The 21713-nt window shown below is 32.8% G+C and overlaps 3 protein-coding genes and 1 long non-coding RNA gene across 8 annotated transcripts; 3 read left to right on the top strand and 1 right to left on the bottom strand.

Annotated features, from left to right (window-relative positions):
• The first annotated feature begins 169 nt into the window (after nt 1–169).
• LOC101245838 (vetispiradiene synthase 1-like) lies at nt 170–3407 on the top strand. Its single transcript, XM_069297179.1, has 6 exons — nt 170–764; nt 951–1329; nt 1611–1829; nt 1905–2046; nt 2147–2392; nt 2904–3407. The coding sequence occupies exons 1-6, from the start codon at nt 545–547 to the stop codon at nt 3201–3203; spliced, it is 1506 nt and encodes a 501-aa protein (XP_069153280.1). The 5' UTR covers nt 170–544; the 3' UTR covers nt 3204–3407.
• On the top strand, nt 3407–6163 carry LOC101260129 (uncharacterized). The gene is made up of 2 exons (XM_004237425.5): nt 3407–3887; nt 4751–6163. Exons 1-2 carry the CDS (start codon nt 3594–3596, stop codon nt 6059–6061), a joined length of 1605 nt encoding a protein of 534 aa, XP_004237473.1. The 5' UTR covers nt 3407–3593; the 3' UTR covers nt 6062–6163.
• On the bottom strand, nt 4675–20647 carry LOC101259833 (tRNA(His) guanylyltransferase 1). 5 transcript variants are annotated; one of them, XR_011220727.1, is made up of 16 exons: nt 20399–20548; nt 18086–18208; nt 17679–17810; nt 17547–17591; nt 16051–16220; nt 15872–15957; nt 14802–14909; nt 13668–13924; nt 8990–9121; nt 8852–8896; nt 8166–8335; nt 7928–8013; nt 7047–7151; nt 5988–6065; nt 5713–5888; nt 4675–5622 (listed from the first exon to the last, which is right to left on the bottom strand). XR_011220727.1 is itself a non-coding variant. In XM_069297178.1 (15 exons), the coding sequence occupies exons 2-14, from the start codon at nt 18187–18189 to the stop codon at nt 6021–6023; spliced, it is 1485 nt and encodes a 494-aa protein (XP_069153279.1). In that variant the 5' UTR covers nt 18190–18208; nt 20399–20548; the 3' UTR covers nt 4675–5888; nt 5988–6020. The 5 variants fall into 5 exon arrangements, 4 of the variants coding, with proteins under 4 accessions (XP_069153279.1, XP_010319790.1, XP_004237472.1 ...); XM_069297178.1 differs by having other exon boundaries at nt 4675–5888; XM_010321488.4 differs by having other exon boundaries at nt 4675–6065.
• On the top strand, nt 11761–14566 carry LOC112941371 (uncharacterized). The gene is made up of 3 exons (XR_011220728.1): nt 11761–11874; nt 13480–13799; nt 13888–14566. It is a non-coding gene; the product is annotated as an uncharacterized lncRNA (long non-coding RNA).
• Nucleotides 20648–21713: the final 1066 nt, after the last annotated feature.

The raw sequence follows: 21713 nt of genomic DNA, 5'->3' as shown, positions 1-21713 counted from the left end.
AAATTAAAGACCATGAAAAGTAATATATTCAACAATATATAGAACACCTAGATAGAATATTTAAATGGCATGCTGCCTAACATTTCTTCAATTTCTAAAATGTGTTTCTCTCACATTTTAAATTAGTATAATTTTCTGTATAAATAGTGATACCAATAGCAAAAGACTAAGCACAAAACACTCAAAACCCCAATTTTTGAGTAATTTTTCAGATTTTACATAGTATTATCACAATATAGCAACAATGACTTCACTGGCTGGAAATGTAAATCATGAAAATGGAATTTTTCGTCTAGAGGCTAATTTTTCTCCTAGTCTATGGGGAAATACTTTTAGCAATTCTACTCGGATTAATCAGGTAAATATATGTATACAATCAAATCTCTTTATAATGATGTATGTTGTTTTAATTAAATCATGTTATTATTATAGATGACGACTGTTATAGAATATGGTCTGACTGGATATGCTTGTTTATTTGTCTTTATAGATATCCGAAAAAGTCACAGAGGAGATTGAGGGTTTGAAAGAAGAAGTAAAACACATGATAATAAGCACTACTACTACTAGCAATGACATTGAACAAAAAATATATTTGATTGACACTCTTGAACGTCTTGGAATTTACTATCACTTTGAGAAGGAGATTGAAGATCAACTAAGCAAGATGTTTGATCAAAATGTCATTCATGAAGAAGATGATTTACACAAGATTGCATTATATTTTCGATTGTTTAGACAACATGGATATCCAATCTCTTCTGGTATGTTTCTATATATACACATTAGTTTCAACAAATGTTTTACGTTTTGCTAGACTGAAGATACTTTTAACATGATGATAATATAATCACACCTTTTTTTTCAATTATTGATATGAGGATATGAGACTTTGTTCACACATCCAACAGTAACTCTGACATAACGATATTATATGTTTTGTGAATTAGATTATTTCAACCAATTTAAGGACAACAATGGAGAATTCAAGAAAGCTCTAATTGCAAATACAAAGGGCTTGTTAAGTTTGTATGAAGCAGCACATGTTAGAAAACATGGTGATGACATATTAGAGGATGCACTTATTTTTGCAAAATTCCATCTTGAGAAGATAACAAATGTACATACATTGGATTCTACTCTTGAAAAACAAGTAACACATGCCCTTATGCAATCTCTTCATAGAGGAATCCCAAGAGCTGAGGCACATTTTAACATTTCAATATATGAAGAATGTGAATCAAGAAATGAAAAACTACTAAGGTTTGCCAAATTAGATTACAATTTGTTACAAGTGCTACACAAGGAAGAGCTTTGTGAACTCACTCAGTAAGTTGCTTGTCCTACTTTCTTTTTTTTTAAAAATATTAATTAATTCTTTCGTATTTTTAGTAACTTTTTAATTTCAAATTTCTACGTGATATGTTTAAGATTAAAAGATTAAAGAAAGTAAATTGTGGTACATTTGATATATTTATCAGAAGATTCAAAAGTCTTTTTGACTTACATATATAAACTTTATATCAAGTTAAAATAGGACAAATAATTAAATCGAAACAGTATATATTATATATTAAGTTAACTAAACATTACTCTTGTTTATTGTGAAGGTGGTGGAAAGATTTGGATTTTGCATCAAAACTTTCATATGTGAGAGATAGAATGGTGGAATGTTTTTTTTGGGCAGTTGGTGTGTACTTTGAACCACAATACTCTCAAGCTAGAGTTATGCTTGCAAAATGCATAGCTATGATTTCAGTAATTGATGACACATATGACTCTTATGGAACTCTTGATGAACTGATTATTTTCACAGAAATTGTAGACCGGTATGTCATATAAATTAAGACAGAAAAAAATATATATATCTACAATCAATTAACCTCTTTTTTGCATGATTATAGGTGGGATATAAGTGAAGTTGATAGACTTCCAACTTATATGAAACCGATATATATATCTCTTCTCAATCTCTTCAACGAGTATGAAATCGAAATCGAATTAGAACAAGATAGATTCAATGGAGTTCATTATGTCAAAGAGGCAGTATGTTACTTAATTGAAAACCCTAATATTATTACTTTCTTTTGATATTATGAATTTTTCAACTACATATATATATTTTAATTAATTTCTTTTTGAATAGATGAAAGAAATTGTGAAGAGTTATTATATTGAAGCAGAATGGTTTCTTGAAGGGAAAATTCCATCATTTAAAGAGTATTTGGGTAATGCATTGGTTACTGGAACTTATTATCTACTTGGACCAGCATCATTATTGGGCATGAAATTAGCATCAAAGAGAACATTTGATTGGATGATGAATAAACCAAAAATTCTTGTGGCTTCTGCAATAATTGGTAGAGTTATTGATGATATAGCAACTTATAAGGTATTGTCATATGTACATATACACATGTCTTTTATAAACAAAAAAATAGATGGACGCACTCATTTTTTTAAAAGAAAATGAGAAACTGTGCAAAATATAGGTTTAGTCTTTGATAAATATACATAAAATAAAATAACTCTGGATCAAACTCAAGTATTTTCTATGATTTTAGACAATTCTATCACTTAACCATACATGATCTTTACTAAAATATTTTCACCATTTTTATTTATATAAATCTTCCGCTTCAATTTTACACTTCAAAAATTGGTCCCGTCCTTCGCGTTTTTTTTTTTTGGTAAAAAATAAATATTAAAAATCATAGGATTGTTAATTTTTTTAAGAAAATATATTTTTGCATGAAAATAAAAATTGACAGATCTTCGGTGATTGTCTTTTATATATATATATATATATATATATAAAAATTGACTGACAATTGATTTTTTGGACCTACTCCCATCCATAGAATTTTTTATTATTTTTAGTAGTGATTTTTTTTCCCTTACAGATTGAGAAAGAAAAAGGACAACTTGTTACGGGAATAGAATGTTATATGGAAGAAAATAATTTATCAGTGGAAGAAGCAAGTGCACAATTTTCTGAAATAGCTGAAAATGCATGGAAGGATTTGAACAAAGAGTGCATTAAGTCGACTGATTCAATGCCTACTGAAATCTTGATGCGTGTCGTGAACTTAACACGTCTGATCGATGTCGTTTACAAGAATAATCAAGATGGATATAGTGATCCAAAAAATAACGTGAAAGCTGTAATCGAAGCTTTACTCGTCAACTCCATCAAGCTGTAATCGATCAACATGGAAGATGGTCAATCATATTTCTGCTTTTTTCATTGATAAGTGATTTGTAATTTGTTGTATTGTATGTATCAGTTAAATTAAAATCTTAATTATTTTATTTGTGTGTCTAGTATATGTCCTACACATTGTGATTTGTTTGGAATTTTCTTTGGATGAAAACTTCCAAAAAAGTAAAGTGTAGTCTATAATTCCTAATTTTTCATTTTTTGAGAATTAAACACATGAAATTTTTAACTATATATATAACTAGTAAACTACGTAAAAAAATAATATAATTTTAAGAAAAAATATTAAAAGTGTTGCAACGGAAGATTACAATTCTGGAATATACAATCTTATAAAAGCCCGACCCGTTTACCTTTGTTTTTTTTATCAACCATGATGCTAAACGTAGCACTATCGTCCTCCACAATCAATTCTCCGGCAACTTTTCCGATAAACGGGAGGTTCAGTGTCGCCGGATTTCCGAACGATTTTGTTCTCCACTCCCGGAAAATTATGTTTCCTTATTTTCTTTGGCGGAAAATTACAGGTGGTGGGAGAATCGTAGGTGCGGTGGAGATGGATAAAGCAGAAGAAAAGAGGGGTCCGGTGAGAATAGTGGGGATTGTTGGAGAGGGTAGTGTTAGCCCTCTCAAATCTACTCCTTGGCTTGACGTCATGCTTCACACTGTGAGTATTTTGCAACTCTGACTACTTTCTTCAACTCGAAAATTATATACAGAGTTGAGCATTTTCTAGAAATCAAATACTCCTTTCATCCCAAGATAAATTCTTCTCAAATTTTGTGGCTGTAAATCATGATGATAAATAGCGTATTTTAAAGTTAAGTTGTTACTGACACTATTATTACTTTAGTGGGAGAAGTCGGTTATATTTAGTCCTCGTAATAGTTTTTTTTGATATATTTGTCCTTGCGTTCAATTTCGGATACATATTCGTCCTTGATGGTTAAGTCCGACTGCAAATGCATTACTCTTTTGATGAGTTCGAGCAAAATAGGTTATAACAAGGATGTAGCATTTTTCTTGTTCTTTCCGATTTTCTCATTGGAAAGTAAACTAGGAAGCTTTCACAATTTGAAGTTGGTCTTTTGAGTAAAATAGAAAGGAACAAAAATATGGAGTCCGGAGCCTAAAGGCGAAAAATGTTAACAAAAATTTCATATAGCAGCATTTTTGCTTTTTTTCGTCAGACAAAATCGCTACCTCGTGAGCGATTTTGCCGTTTCGGTTAAAAAAGAATTTCATATACCATTTTGAAATTTTTGTTGGGCTCCGGATTTCAAAAATATGTTGCTCATACAACTAGTTGATAGACTGCTGAAATTCTGCTCTGTTGCTTCATCATCCTGTGGAATTTGATGATGAGCAATATCCGCTGCTGGTTTAGCTACTTGTAGGAATGAAATTATGAGATAATCTGGCAAACGGAAACATACTAGTTACGAGAGAAAAAGAAAGGGAAAAGAGTATATATATATGAATTGTACTTTGTTGATGATGTTGTACTTTGCTTCCTTTTATAAATGCAAGGCAGAGAGACTGAAATGGGTTGATGAAGAATTTGAAATGATTGTCTTTTCTGACAACTTTGTCAAATCTGAAGATGAAACTGCCAACCACGTCAGCAATGAACTGGATCATGCTGACATTTTGGTGGTCGTTGCTGTCACAAAGGAAGGATCAGTCAACTGGATACAGTCTAACAGCCTGAATGTCCCAAACATCATATGCTTTGATTCCTCTATGGAACTCAGAAACAAGCTAGGTGGAAGTTTTGTTGAAACTAAAAAAAGGGGAGACATATTTAGCAGTTTACTTCCATTCTCTCAATCTAAGAAACTGGATGAATCTGTGGAGATAACCCGAACAGTGTTTGATGCTTGGGAAAGGCATAATTCTGATGACATACGGTTCTGCTTATTAGTTATAATTAATGCTTATATAACACCGGTCTCAACACTGAAGAACCTTAGAGCAAAAGGATTTTCCACTTTGAACTGCATGGTGACAAATTGCGGGCCTCAGATATTGAACTGTCTATTAGATCCTAACTGTAGAAAGGCACTTCAATGCTTGAACAACTGCAGCCCTGTAGATCAGGTATGCAATTATCGCTGTATTGCTTCCTATGAGAGCAAATACCTGGAAGAGTTCTCTCTCTGTGTGCTACAGAAGAATAATTGTCTTGAACTTGATGCAAAGATTCCTGAAAAGCCTTATGTGACTCCAATGGCAGAGTTTCGAGGGGAGAAATTGTCTTCTGAAATTGCTGAAGACCTCCTTGTTGGTTGGTTAGGGACATTGGAATGGAGTTGGCGCGTTGTAGCCGGGCAGAATCCAGCTTATGATCAATTTCCATGCCAGTACCAATTATTCTATCGGGGAAAAGCTAGAGGATCATTCTGGTATGAACCAGTTTTCCAGGTAAGAACACTTGAAGGAGACCTAGTCTGGAGAAGGCGCAAGTATAGAGTGAAAAGAGGAAAAGTTACCGGAACATTTCACTTCAGTGTATTGGATAATGGAGTCGTTTCAAACGAGTTCTGGACAATTGTGGATGTTTCTGATGATTTGAGCTGGGGTCTGTTCCACTATCATGGAGCTGCACGAGTGGCGGGGCAGTCATATACTGGGGCTGTTCTTGTCAGCCCAGATGGACAATATCCAGCTGAGAAGGAAAAACAAAGGTTGATATCTGCATTAGATAGCTGTGGTATCAAAGAGTGGGAGCTATTCAATGTTGATAATTGTTCATGTGAAAATGCACCATTGGGGATTCCAGATGGCTCAAGTCTGCATTCTAAAATTCAAGTGCATGGACAGACACATTCTTCAGTCTAGGAACCTGCATTTTTTTGTTAAAAATGAATGTGTTATGTATAGTTTATTGATATGTTGTAAAATTATAATGTTCTCAATGTCAAGTGCTGCCATTTACATAAATTTGAGGGGCGGACTACGTGATTATTTTTCGATTTACCTACTTTTCAAAAAGAATGGAAGGCTAATTCTCCAATTCCAACCAATGTCATATTACTTATGCCTGGTTTTAGGAGTCCCTAACTGTATGCTAAGAAGATGAGAACAAATATAGAAAGTGATACAACAAAAAAATCTTGTTTACTAAATGAACTTTGAGTGAACTGTAATATACAGGAGAGTTTAGTTAGACAAATCTCTAAAAGAAGAAAAAGAGAAAAAATCAAAATCAATTGGCTAGTCTACATATTTGACAAAGTTTGGAACTATTTTTCTAATGTGATTAAAACTGGATTTGGTTAATAACTTAGGTAGCAGCTCCTCAACTTCAAGACAATCGAAGCATTTTATTGCTATGGGGCCGTAAAATTGTTAGCAATGATTCCTCCTCATCGAGTATTCTTGGATGTTCTTTCCAAAAGCTCGTCTCAATTATGTTACAATGTTCAACAACTACTCTCTCATTTCCTGTTGGTTCATCCTGGGTTCAAAAGCAAAAAGTAAAAGTGAATACCCACTCCATCGGTTTCGTCTATAATAGAAGTCAAAAACAATGGCAGTTGTTGCAAATGTACTTGAGATTGAACATCTGCCGGATTTAAATGAAAACATGCTTATGATGGAGTTAATTATCACATTAAGAACCAGAAAACACTTGTTAAGGTACTATACTTGTATTGTTTATATTCACGACAGAACTTTTTTGAGCACACAGTTTATTATCCATATGGTGGTAGAAGCCTAAAGCTAAAGGATACAGGCTTTGTATGCAATATCATCAAAAACAACATAAAGTACTTCAAGCAAACATAGCATCTTCAGCAGTGAGAGAGAGAGAGAGATTTACTGTGTCTCGGAAAACAGAGGACCCCATCCGAAAGATCATTGGTAACGCATTGTAATCAATGCCAAACTTGGCAAGCAATTCATTTTTTTCTTGAGTTTGAGTACCCTGCAGAACAAAAGGGTTAATGTGGTCATTGGAATATCAAGATTACTCTCAATAGTGAAACCTGCTTGTGTATGATCAGAACAGGATGAGAGAGATATGAACTAACAGATTACTTTATCAAGGTCAAATCAACGCTGACGGTCTAAATTAAAGTGCATAGTCGATTTCTACAGAATCAAATTACAAAAAAATATTCATTTACACTATTACGTGTCACAATCATGTGGATGAGAACTCTACCGTTAGTGATTGAGGCTTCAGTGCCTTAAGAGTTCACATAGTATGTCGGCTTATGCTTTTAACATAATCTCATCTTTGTGAAAATCACAATTTCTATAACTATGTTCCTCCAAGAGATACATGCCCAGAATAGTGCTCAAAAAATAAGTGATAGCTTGAACAAAATTTTTAACTGTACCCTTCAAAAAACTGAAGTACTTGCCATGTGCTAGGCTCAAATAAGGATACTGCAAAATCGAGAAGAAGCTTAAAGAAAAGATTAACTAAATGTATTTTCATTCAGCTTTCTGGCTATCAGAACTATAAGTGAAAAAATCACACCCTTAAATACAAAATGTGTGATGTCAACAAGTATACTGATACTTCACCACGACAGGCTGCAAGACTATTTTCTTCAAGGTGCACATGGCATAAAAAAGATAATCCAGAAGATTTAGACAGCAAAATAATCCATAGAATCACATATTATAATAGATCATGCTACTTCATCAAAAAAAAGAGACCTGCGCCATAAATTAAGGAATGAGATACCACACCTTCAGAGAGCTTTGTGCTTCAGTTCTGCTCTTTCCAGACTTAACTAGCAGCCAGAAACAAGTATTGTACTGATTGTTTATGTGACCTACAAGTCAATATATTGACATAAGATTGTTAAAATGATACAATTCATTCTTTGACTTGCCAGCAAGAACAATAGGTCATAAAAACCCATTTCTTCATATAACCTGATTACTGTGCTTGAAATTCTTAATAAAATAAAAAGGGAGTACTCACAATCAACTTGTCTCCAAGCCAAGTAATCTCGAAGAATCTCAGATGATGGATAGCAAACTGATCGTCCATCAAAATAAGGTGGTTCTTTAAACTCTTTCTCAGGAAAAAACTCTTTCCACTTCATCACATACATGGAAGAGAAAAGAGAAACAACAGCAGAGACAATTTCACTGAAATAATCAAAATCATAAGAGCAAGTCAATATAACTAGATTAAATATAACCGACAAAAAAAAAGTCAATATAAAAACATTATGTAAACTACTTGAGGATGGCCCTCATACAGTTGCCAAATAGACTCTACCCTGAAACTTAACCAAATTAATGAAAAAGCTTTGAGAAATCGTTGTATGTAAGAGATTTTTTGCAAATGCAAAATATTCTAGAAGGGAAATTCCACCATTCAGACAAGCAAGCATTTTATAGGACACATTCTGACAAAACTTGCATTACGCACAAGAAATGAAGTTTTGCAGGATCTTTTAGCATGTTGTTCACAGATAATTGCACTATGTTCTTGCAGGTTGGCAACTGCAGCTGAGTGGTGTCAAAATAATCTACAAGCATCATGGATTCTAGAAACAGGAAGAAGGATTTTTTGACCTTGAATTGGTTCCCTCCTAATATGTGGTTTTAGATAAACACTATACTTACCTAGGAACTTAAGAAAGGTGATGAAAGAGTTACCTTGACCACCTCTGATACAATAGAGAATCTTTCTTCAAAACAAAGCTGAAAGAAAAATTGATCTCTCTCAAGATAAAAGAAATAGGAAAAGGAAACGATATGTTAAAAGTGAATCAAAGATGTTAAATGAACTAATACCTGTATTCATCACTCACTCCATATGCAAAGATAATATCCTTAAACATCTCCAGCAAAGACACCGCGCAAGAGTTCATAAGTTTCAGTGCCTGCTCATCATTTGGCTTCTGAAAGCCATTATCTTCACAAAACCTACAGTGGATCCCATCAAGATCATGAACCAGCAAGTCCAAACTAGAGTTCTCGAATTACATGCTCAATATTTGACATGACTTTTATACTTGTGAAATTACATATATATATATATATATATACACACACACACACACACACACACATATATATATAATGGGACATTAAAGGCTGTTTTGTATTTATCCTTATCAGATACCCCATCCCCAATAAGAAAGATCTTTTGGATAGGCTTAATGACGCCATCATATTTTCGAAATTCAATTTTAAAATTCGGATACTGGCAAATCCAGATATCTGATAAGAATAAATACAAAACAGCCTTTAATGTCCCAATGGGACAATATGAGTGGAATGTTATGCCTTTTGGCTTGAAAAATGCTCCCTCAGAATTTCAAAAAATTATGAATGATATTTTTAATCCTTTTAGCAATTTTATCATTGCATACATAGATGATATTCTCATATTTTCAAAAACTCTGGAAATGCATTTTAAACATCTTGATTTATTCAAGAAAATTATTATCCAAAATGGCTTGGTTATATCTAAACCAAAATGCAAATTTTTCAAACAACTGTGAGATTTTTGGGTCATAATATTGAAAAAGGAAAAACTATTCCTATTCAAAGAAGTATTGAATTTGCATCAAAATTTCCTAATATTATAACTGATAAAGTTCAGCTTCAGCGATTTTTAGGAAGCCTAAATTATATTTCTCCTTTTATGAAGGATTTAGCCAAAGATACGGCAATATTGTATGATAGACTTAAAAAGAATCCTAAACCATGGACTGAAGATCTTATAAGAGCAGTCCAGCATATTAAAAACAAGGTTCATAACCTACCATGTCTCACTTTGGCCAATCCCAATTGGAAAAAAATAGTTGAGACGGATGCTTCTGATATTGGTTACGGGGGAATTCTCAAACAAATTTCTCCTATTAAAAAAAAGGAATATCTTGTACAATTTTATTCAGGAAAATGGAATCATAGCCAGAAAAATTATGCTACGATAGCTAAAGAAATTTTAGCTATAGTAAAAAGTGTGTTAAAATTTCAAGGAGATTTATATAATCAAAAGTTTATTATAAAAACTGATTGCCAAGCAGCTAATTTATTTTTAGCAAAGATGTAAAACATGATGTATCCAAACAAATGTTTGCAAGATGGCAAGCTTTACTAGCCCCATTTGATTTTGAAATATATTATAAGAAAGGAGCAGATAAAAGTCTCCCTGACTTTCTTACTAGAGGATATTTGATTTAATAAACTCTTTTTACAGGATAATGAGACCATCCTGGAGTTCTTCCTCTAATAAAGGAAGAGGAAGAGGAAGAACAATGCATACGGGAAACAATAATATTCTGGCTCAATTAGGAAATTAAAGGCTAATAGCCGCAAATATTATAGGAACATCTACTGGAATATCAGGAATTGATGACAACCATCCAATGTACAGAGAATTTATGGATTTTATACAATCCAAACAACAAACTCAGCCATCATATTCATCTATAGTTAATGAAGAAGCTATAGAAAATGTGGAAATATATGATAAGAACGAGATAGATGAAATAGTACTCATTTTAGAACCAAAGGATCTACAATGAAGAGATGATCATGGGCAAATAATGATAAGATACTTTGATACGACATCATATGGTGTACCTACTTATAAATACAGGATGCATTATGAGATTATACTCTCATCGATGGGGTCTGCCTATCCGTAAAGCCATCAATATTCCATTCATAGATTTCTGTTCCACTAAAACTATTAGAGACAATATACTCTTGTTCCTCTAAAAGAATATCCTGAGGGGTTGGCCTTAGGATAATAGAAAACATCCTTTGGACTCTTTTATGCTGGAAGATTCTTCCACTTGATTCAAAAACAGATAGCAAGAACAACTGAAATTTTATTTAACTTAAAAGTAGAAATTTACAAGAGTAGAGAGAGGAATACAAAAGATGTGTTGCTCCGTGCCTGCTTTAAAAATAGAAAAAGGATCCTTTTATAGAGAAGGATCTAAGAAAATGTTAAAAACTATGACATAAGTGCTTACATCATATTATATTATTGAACCGACATAGGGTCCTACTACTTTATAAAAGTTTTGAAATTATTTACAATTGATTCCGTTTTTTTAGTCCTTTGCTATTCCTTTGTCTTTGGACTCTTTTATGCTGGAAGATTCTTCCACTTGATTTTGAAATTGTTGCAGGAAGATTATACTCTCATCAATGGGGTCTGCTAAATTTCAGCACTTCTACCCAGCGAATACCAAGAAAGTTTATAACTTTTCAAAAATCATAATAAAAAATGGGGAACAAGCACTATGAGGGAAAGAGAATATACTCACCCGGAACAAAAGACTGTAGTTAAATTTAATTATTGGTATATTTCAAAAATTTCAAAATCAAGTGGAAGAATCTTCCAGCACAAAAGAGTCCAAAGGCAAAGGAATCGCAAAGGACTAAAAGAACGGAATCAATTGTAAATAATTTCATAACTTTATAAAGTAGTAGGACCCTATGTCGGTCCAATAATATAATATGATGTAAGCACTTATGTCATAGTTTTTAACATTTTCTTAGATCCTTCTCTATAAAAGGATCCTTTTTCTATTTTTTAAAGCAGGCACGGAGCCACACATCTTTTGTATTCCTCTCTCCACTCTTGTAAATTTCTACTTTTAAGTTAAATAAAATTTCAGTTGTTCTTGCTATCTGTTTCTGAAGATCTACTAAAGGTATTATTATTATTATTTCAAAATTGTTTTTTATTTTAATCTAGCCTAAATGATAGGCTAAACACTTACTGACAGATTAATATCAACCTAAACTATGGACAACATGGAACTTGGACTGTTTCGATGCTTCTAGGGTCGAAATAATGTAGTCCGAGAGTGAGAAGATCTTGGCTTAGTCCGGAGTTCCTGTTGAGGACCATGTTAAAGCCATGTGTGAGGCGTTATTTGGGCTATGTTGGAGCCGTAAAAGATCCTTCTATCCTTGGACTATCTAACTCGTAAACGAATCGGTAGTTACATAGAAGCGATCCCGTCGTATTTGGTTCCAAATGTTGAGGTCTGTAAGGCCAAATGTTGAGGTCTGTATGGCCGTGCGGACTATCGCCAGCCTTGGAACTTAGCATGTACCGCCAGCTTTGGAACTTAGCATGTATGGTATCAGAGCCATGTGGTCAGTAGTAGTAGGTGATGTTAATCTGTCATGATTTAATTATGAATATCATAAAAAAACAAGCTACTGCTAAAAACAGTAGAAAAGAAGAATATGATATGCCTCAACAGCTTGATCTCCTTAATAGATGGACAATTCCTAAAATACAACCTAAGGTAATATACCAAATGGGAACATTTGAAAAAATGGGATTTAAATGAATTGTTAAAACCACTGAAGAAACTATTACTATGGTTTCTGATCATGGTACTTTGAAACTTCTTTCTGGAAATGATTTTGCCCCTTATAGGGAAAATTATAGATTTATGCATATTGGTCTGGTACAAGTTGCTTTTAAACCCCTAACATTAAGAGACTTACCAGAGAGCTTTATAGCAGCTCTAAGAGATGGAAGAAATCAGAATTGGAAGAAATCTCTTGTAGGGACAGTGCAAACTAGTTTGGCTTATGGTCCTGTTTATTTTAATGTTTATCCTAATTTACAGATCTCTTTAAATGATGAAAATTCACTTAATACTTTAATATTGAGTATTAAATTAAATGGGTATGATTATTTGCCTGGTACTGAAGTTATATGTATTTGTTATAGAATTTACTATAAACCTCTATATATTTTAAATCCTATGTGTAAAATTATAGATTTTAAAAATGAGACCATTTTAATAGAAACAAATTTTACCAAATCAAAAATTATAACAAGACGACCTATTAAATGGGATGAAATTGATTTTCCTAAAGAATGGGTTATTGAGGAAGTTGTTCCTCCAAGAAATAATATAAATTCGGATATATCTGATATTGAACAGACTCCAGATGGAACGGTAAGGATCAAATTTAATGATCAGAATTTATTGATGAGTTATACAGATAGTATAGGATTGCAGGCCAGGATGCCTAGATCTAACTCTTCTTATATTTCCCCAGTAGATTATATTGCTAATATTTCTTCCAGAGCATCGACTTCTCAAATAAAGGATGAGGATAACTCCAAATCCTCAACTTCTTATATAAAAGAAGGTGAACGAGTTGATAATATCAAAATAGAAAATCATATTGTTATCCAGAAAATGCATATTACCTACAAAATTTTATGCTTGATGAAAATAAGAAGCAAGAATAATGCATCTTTTTGACATGAAACGTGGAATTTGAAGCAAAAAGAATAATTCAGTCTAAAGAGCATCACAGACGAGAAACGTTATCAACTGGAAAAGGGAAAAATAAAAAGACAAGCGCAATTACATATCAACAAAGAATGATATCAACACTTCTTGGTATTCGAGCAGGAGGTCACTAAACAGTAAAGAGAAGACAAGTCGGCAGAAATAAAGGCACGAATTACCTATGGAAATGACAACCGTCTACCCGAACTACAATCCAAATAGATAACATCAACCTGCTTTCAAACTGGAAAGACCTCAAATACTCGGGTTTAATCTTGTTAATCCCTTCAGCGAGCGAACCAAGTTCCTCGGTAAGGCATGTGTAGTTATTCCAGAACCTTTTTGTTGCTACATTTTCTGAGTGAACTATGACCGCTTTCTTCCTTGGCCTTTTAACAGGAGTGCCATCTTCACGGTATTTCACAGTATCGTCCACCTGTGTTAAAAGGGAAAATATAAATTGTCAAAGTGGACATGAAGATGCATGATATGAAGTACCCACGTATTCGTGATGAGCAAACTGCATCGCATATACCTCCTTTTCTTCCCTTTATACTCCTATAGGTGGGGGTGAGAGTTCATGGTTTAAGCATAGAGCTTGTGTCAGTCTTTTTGTGATTGAGAGGAAAAATTTAAACATGAAAAGAATATGTCTGCTCGTCGCAAAAGAGTCCTTTAATGGACATGCCATTTTTATATCAAAAATATAAGAGTTACACATAACTGCTCTGCGAAGAAGCACAACAATAAGATGACCTCAACAAGGCTCAGACTTTGGAATTCAATTACTACTACTCTTACCCATTTTTAGGCTTACCATTTAACTGTATGAGTATGCAAACATTTCAAGTCAAAGAACTTGTTAAATTCTACAAAAAAAAAACATTTCTCTAAAATTATAGGGCTGGGTTTTGCTTTCTAGTTTACTTTTTGCAAGAAAGAAAGAGAAGAATTTAGACAAAAAGAGAGAGTGTGTGCGGTCCTTGGGGAAAGTTTGTTAACAAAGACGGACAAAAACTGAAGTGTCTGCCCTCTTTCCCACTCTCGTTCGAAATGTCATCAAAACCATTTTAAACCATTTCTTCTGACTCAATTTTTTTAATATTTAATCATTCTTCAAAAAAGTTCCTAAATCCAATCATCCAAAACAGAAAACCACACACATCAATTGTTTCCAAACCGTGTTTTTATATCCAAATGCCATATTTATCTATCTTTCAAATCTAAACAACAAAAAAAGGGATAGTGGCAGATGCACCACATGCAGATACCAATATATACTCTTCTGGGAGAAGAGGGATGAAGGTAGCTACCTTTATCTTGACGGCGCAAGACCCTTGACGAAAAATCTGCGGAAGGTCCTTGTAGTTGATACCAAACTGCTGAAAGAGTAATTCATTTTGCTCCTGCTTTTGTGTTCCCTGCTTTTGTCAGAACACTATTAAGCCTCAAGTCTAGGATTCTTTGAGTCCAACCATAAATTTGAAAATGATTGTTTAAATGCCTTCAAAAGTAAGTAAGTAGATCCAAAATATAAAAAAATGCAGTTAATCCAGCTATGGCCCAAGCTATTATTGTGAAAATTGGTGAATACAACCATCAATCATTAAGAATTTCATCTTTGGACCAAAAACAAGCAAGATAAAAAGTATGAGGGTGGAAAGAAAATTTACCCTAGAGCACACCTATGATACAGGAAGAGAACCCAAGGGAAAGAAGATATAAACAACTAGGGAGGTCATAAGAGCACATCACATATCTATATATGAGAATTGCCTGATTGAAAGCATATTAGACAAGGCAGACTCAAATTCCCACAGAAGTCGGAAAAGATTTAAAGATTTGAAAATGCTTTTGTACATTCTTTAAGTACAGATAGAGCACCCAAGGGTGTGGCCTAGTAGTCAGTGAAGTGGATTAAGAACCGTGAGGTCTCAGGTTCAAATCCCAGCAAATACAGAAACATTAGGTGATTTCTTCTCATTTGTCCTAGGCTCCTAGCCTTGGTGGACATATATTAGTTATGCAAATTTCAAAATTGTCAACAAAACGTCGTATTAATTTTATGCATGTATAACTTTTTTCTTATCCACCTACCAAACACCATATTAATTATATACATGAGTAACTTTTTCCTTACCACCTACCAAACATCGTATTAATTATGTACACGAATAACTTTTTTCTTATCCACCTATCACACGTCGTATAAGTTATACAAACTCTAATACATGGATAAAACTTATTTTATCCAGCTACCAAACAACCCCTTAGTGTTAACTAAATTTGAAATAGAAGAAGAATAATATTCAAGAAAAAAACCCATAAATATGCATGCCATAGGAAACAATTCAATTTTTACTCTCAAACTTAATTACAGCACCTTCAGAATCTCTTTCGCCTCCTTTTCTGACTTTCCAGAAAACACCAGCCTCCACAAACAAGTATTGTATTGATTGCTTATATGACCTGTAAGAAGAACCAATATCCTTTAGCATCAGATTTTAAGAACTCAACTCCTCCAGGAACTATTAATTGGAAATATTCAATACGAGAACTCACATTCTGTCTGCCTCCATAGAAGATATGCCTGAAGAACCTCCATTGATGCACAGCTGATAACTCGTGAATGGAATGATGGAGGCACAGTTAACTCCTTTCGAGAAAAGAACTCTTTCCATTTGATTACATATGTAGATGAGAAGAAAGACACAATAATGGATAGTATTTTGCTGCACGTTGAAATTTCTGGTCAGCTTAGAAAAATCACGAGCAACTTCATCTCAAATGAAGAAACAAAGATTATTTTACATCTCTCTTTTCTTTGCCTTCTTGACTAAATCAAGAGGGATATTTTGTATCTTATAATCCATTTTACTCAACTCCACATAAGTATCTCAAAAACAAAAACATGTATATGGTGGTCATCTTCGTGAGAAGACAAATGTGAGGACAGCTTACCACGCCTTAACATTGTCCTAGTGCTTTCTTAAGAACAGTTTGTGATCAATCTCTATATTTCCCTAATACTTGTTTCCTATGCATTTCCTCAAGCCAGCTACCACAAGGGCCTATAGCGATTTGGCGCTGATTTTCCTTCTCATTAACAAAATCTCAAAAGTGATTATAAAAGAACAAGAAATATATAGTCTAACTCAACCCCCAAAGCTAGCTCATGAGGGAAGGATTGATCAAGATCATATAAAGAGATCAAATACCTTAATTCCCACCGATGTGGGACTCAACACATCCGCACGTCAAGAACTGGACATTTGGAGAGTGGACAATATAAGAGGGGGGCTACAACATCGAAAACAATGATTTGGGTTTGGACCTAACCTTGATACCATGATAAAGAGATGAACCTTGGTTCTAACTCAACCCCAAAAGCTAGCACATGAGGGGATGATTGTCAAAGTCCATGTAAGCAAACCATCAATCCATTCCCAAATTAATGTGGGACTCTAACCCACTTTAACAAGAACATGCTAAAGAAGGGGAATCAAACGATAGTTCAAACTGGTATAGACATGGCGGTTAAGAGAAAGAGATAAAAAGTTGATAATCTATCCAAGAGACAGCAGCATCCCTAATAAGCATAATTAAATTACCTTCACTGCTAAGACTGGTTATATAAGATGCAGTTCCCCAGCACCAGATCAATGTAACAACGAAGTTTAAATAATGATAGATTGTTGGTGTATTATCATGAAACCAAAAAAATGTTGAGATGATGATCCAAAATCAAAGACAAATTGGACATGACCTAGCAAACCAAATGCTGAGAAAGAGATTTGTATATTGTAGTTAACAGAAAAGATGATTCTAGTTGAATCACATACAAAGTTATCATGCAATCATTCAAAGAGTGTTCAAGAAGCATAAGATTATCACTATCATACATGAGTCAATGCAAGAGCAATAATTTTATACCGTACCAGTGATATATAATACTAACAAGACAAAGTGCATCATTCAAATTACTCTTTCTAAAGAGTCAAAATAATTATTGATAAACACTGATAACAAATTCTTGAGATATGAAATAGGTTACAAACCTTGCTCGTCTCTGGTAAAATGTGGTTTCCTTCTTCAAAACGAAACTGCATAAATCGTTGTACGACATCATCAAGCTATTCAAGGGGGAAGAAAAAGGGCATAATTGTCTAATAGTAAGAAACGCATCATACCTGTACTCATCATTAAATCCATATGCAAATATAACATCAGAGAAGTTCTCTAATACCTTAATAGCACAAGCATTCATCAAGTTCAAGGCTTTATCATCATTCGGCTTCTCAAATCCATGCTTCTCCGAGAAACTAAACATATACAATGCAAATTAGAAAATCAAATACTGCAAAACCCAAAACGGAATACTTTTTATCAAGCAGCAAGAGTGCATTCACAAGATATACCAACACCAATTGACAAGAACTAGCACTTAACCTGAACAAAACCTATATAGAATTTTTAACTAGATATCTCTTGATTTCAACACATTTACCTTAATTACTAGACTAGGCTTAATTTGCAAAAAGATAAGAATACAAAATATAAAGGCACGCAAACCATAAACATTTAAACATCTTTTTACCAGCCAAAGTCGCGGCCATCAATTTGAACGACAATGATGTTTGGGTACATTACTTCATCTTCCACCTCAAAACATTTCACGTATTCATACCTGCTGTTCGCCATTCCCAAATGCCGCAACAATCTGATTGAAACAAAAGATTTAAGTGAAGTTATAAATGTCACACAGACCTATTTTTTTTCTCAATGGAATTTCAACAAACCTATGTGATGATAATCGATTCAATTTAATACTATCACAATTAATATTCAATAATAATCATGATAATTCGACCATTGTTCGGAAAAAAAGTTATTATTCACAATCGCATAGAGTTTAATCCATAACACTCTATTGGAAAACCATGTTCATCTTATCACCCACACACTAGCCAATAAAAACTCTACAAAGCTATAAAAACTTAAGGTATGAGTCTACATCAGCAAATATTTGCATTACCTATCAACAAACCAATTAACAATCCTTAAAGATGAAAACTTTAAACTAACAGACACACATTGTTTAGCTCATTTATTATATCAAATCCATCCAAAAGTAAGCATAGTTTCCCAGGAAAAGGGTAAATTGAAAACTGTATTACATATGAATTCCAAAAAAAAAACACGATACAACGGCAAGTACCTGACACTACTTCGCCGGCAGAAGATCGACGGAGGACGGACGATCAACGGGACTATGGGCTCGGCGTTTACTGTAACCCAAACTAGAGCGCGCTGGGGTGGGGGTTTGTATTATTGTTTTTATTTTTGCTGAGGTGTGATTATTTTTTAATTCTTAGGTCTGTTTAATCACAAATAAAATTCGTTTGGAAATTAATGTTTGATCATAAGAATTTTAGATAAAATTCGAGTCATATTTTAACTTTGTAAGAAAAAAACATGTAAGAAAATTTGAGTCAATTTTATCACATTAACAACATATGTAGACGGAAAGTAATTTTAGTTAAACAATAATTAAAAAATATATAAATCAATAGTATAACAAAGGACAATTTAATCCTTTTCAATATACTAATTATTTCATAATTAACTATTATGTTATTTAATTTTGATACTTGTTTGATTTATGAAATGTTGTGAATTAATAATTAAGATATGAAAATTGAATTTGCCTTGCCAATGATGTGTGTTAGATGCCAAGCACATATATAAGAGGCATTTTGAAACATGATAAATGAACTTAAATTTCATACTAGGACTTGAGATGACAGACTGTCAATCTCAGAGGATAATGTAAGTCTATAGTGGCTTTACATTTGGGTCAAGGACAACATGCTAAGGCCATTTTTAAGTTTAGATACGCTATTTTCAACACATATGATAGAAGCCATTGGAAAACTTTGGCATTATGTTTACTACGGATCCTTAATATGAATCAAACCAATTGATTGCAGCTTTACCTCGCACAGATCTCATTGTGTTAATACTAACACTAAAGCATATCCAATTAAGTTTACATGCAACAAGCTTCAAGTCCTAATCTCATCCAACCGAACATCAGATAAACTTTCTACTCTTGAATTCAAAAGAAGCAACTCCGTATCAGGTTCTTCAGTCACCCCTAACCACAAACTAGTTTGGGTCGTCAATATTTATCCTCTATATCCATTCTGCTGCAATCCATCAGCTTAATTCCACTACTCAATACTTTCTCCAAGGAAATTCTATAAAAACAAGGGTTTCACTAAATCTCACAAATATCCCAGCTCTGTCATACAATCCCTAACCAAACAAAAAACACTCCAGTTCAAACAAATAAAATTTAGGTACCTATAGGTATTGCCTAGTGGTCAATCAAGTAGGTTGAGAACCATGAGGAAGATTTCTTTCCATCTGTTCTAGCCTTAATAAACAAAGTAAAGTTACCTAATACTTATTACTGATAGATGCGGCAAGTACTATCCAATGGAATTAGTGGAGGACTCGAGACACACCCAAACTAGCATGCCAGTTCCAAAATTTCCAATCCTCCAGTCTAAACCATCTTTGTAAACTCAATAGCCCAAAAATCCACATCATATTCACACTGTTCTTGATATTCTAATGCGAAAATTAGTTTCAAACTCATCAAAAATGAATCCAATTCAGTCATCTATAAGATTTGCAGAAAAAAAACCACTTTTTTAACCAAATTAAAAAACTAAAATTGACACAGATACCAGATTTCAAAAGGGGTCTTAATTCACAAAGATTCTTGCAAAAAAACAAACATAAAACAGAAACAAAAATAATCAACGATTAAAACCTTAGCAGTTTTATCAAACTTTCAACTCATAACTGAGGGGGGGGGGGGGGGGGACAGTTAGAAGAAAACCTGAAAAGGATAGGGTTTAATTGATCGATTGTTAGCAGAAACTGTGTTTTCTGAAAGCTCTGCTTCTCATAGTCTTCTTCCCCTTTCTTTTGCTCACGATTCGAACCAAAGAAAAAAAAAATGGTGGCTTATGCACAAACTCAGAAATATATTTTATGTATGTAATTAATCAGTAATTATATATTCACTTGATTTATTTTTTTGTCTTTTTGGTTAGAAGAATTCTTTGATATTATTATTTATTTCTACAAATTGACAAAATGTTTCCATTATGTTTTAAAGGGTAAAATTTGAAATAGTCCTTTTTTATTTTAAGTAATATGTGATAAATTTTGGTCCTTTTTATTTGTTTAAAATTTGTCATAGTATTTAATAATCTAGGTATGAAAAAAGATTAATCTATAAAAAATTGAAAAGTTTTATCAAATTCTAAAATATACATTACAAAATATAACAGTAGATACTGAAAAATATAAATAAAAAAACTATACCAAATTCTAAAAATAAACAAAAAATAGAAAAAATACAAAATTATTCCTCTACCAAGAGTTTTTGTTAATTTCCATTTTTTTTTATGAATTTCATCAAATTTAACTAATCGATTGATTAATATTTATTGAAATTAATTTTTAACATACTTAAAACAAAATTGTTGCCTATATATTTAAAGATCATTTAAATCTACCCTCAAATATAAGGACTATTTTCATCATTTCTCATATTATTAAGCAATTATATTTGTATATGTAATAAAATTATAAAGCGATGAAAGATATTATTTCACAATTTAATATGGGGTACATAGGGAAGCTGTAGAAGGCATCTTTTGTTCCTTATTCTTTTGGCTTTTACGCTTTATTTAGATCATTGTTACGCATTGTTTTATAATATATTATATTATAATGTACTCTATTATACTGTATTGTATGATAGATACAATATTTAGCTAGATTATATTGTTTGTTATTATTTAGTAACATTTTAATTATTTATCGTATTGTATTGTAATTTATAAATTTACTTAATTATTCTTAAGTATTTTAGGATAAAAGGTTTGACTATGTTTAAATAATTAAGATAAAGGGTAAAATAGTATTTTTAAAATATTAGGTAAAAATATAATTGGAAAAAGAAATTAAGTAACAATGGGAATACACTAAATTTGTTATTCCATAAAATAGAGATTTTCATTGATACGTAACAACGAAATTTAATAATACAATACAATACATTTTAAGTAACAATTAAAACAAACATTATAATATAATATAATAGATAACAATGATCCAAATATATTGTTAGTGTGATGTTGAAC

The sequence above is a fragment of the Solanum lycopersicum genome, chromosome 4, assembly GCF_036512215.1.
Source record: "Solanum lycopersicum chromosome 4, SLM_r2.1".
NCBI classification, from domain to species: Eukaryota; Viridiplantae; Streptophyta; class Magnoliopsida; order Solanales; family Solanaceae; genus Solanum; species Solanum lycopersicum.
The sequence above is the reverse complement of the archived record's forward strand: the minus strand, read 5'-3'. Positions and strand labels throughout refer to the sequence as shown.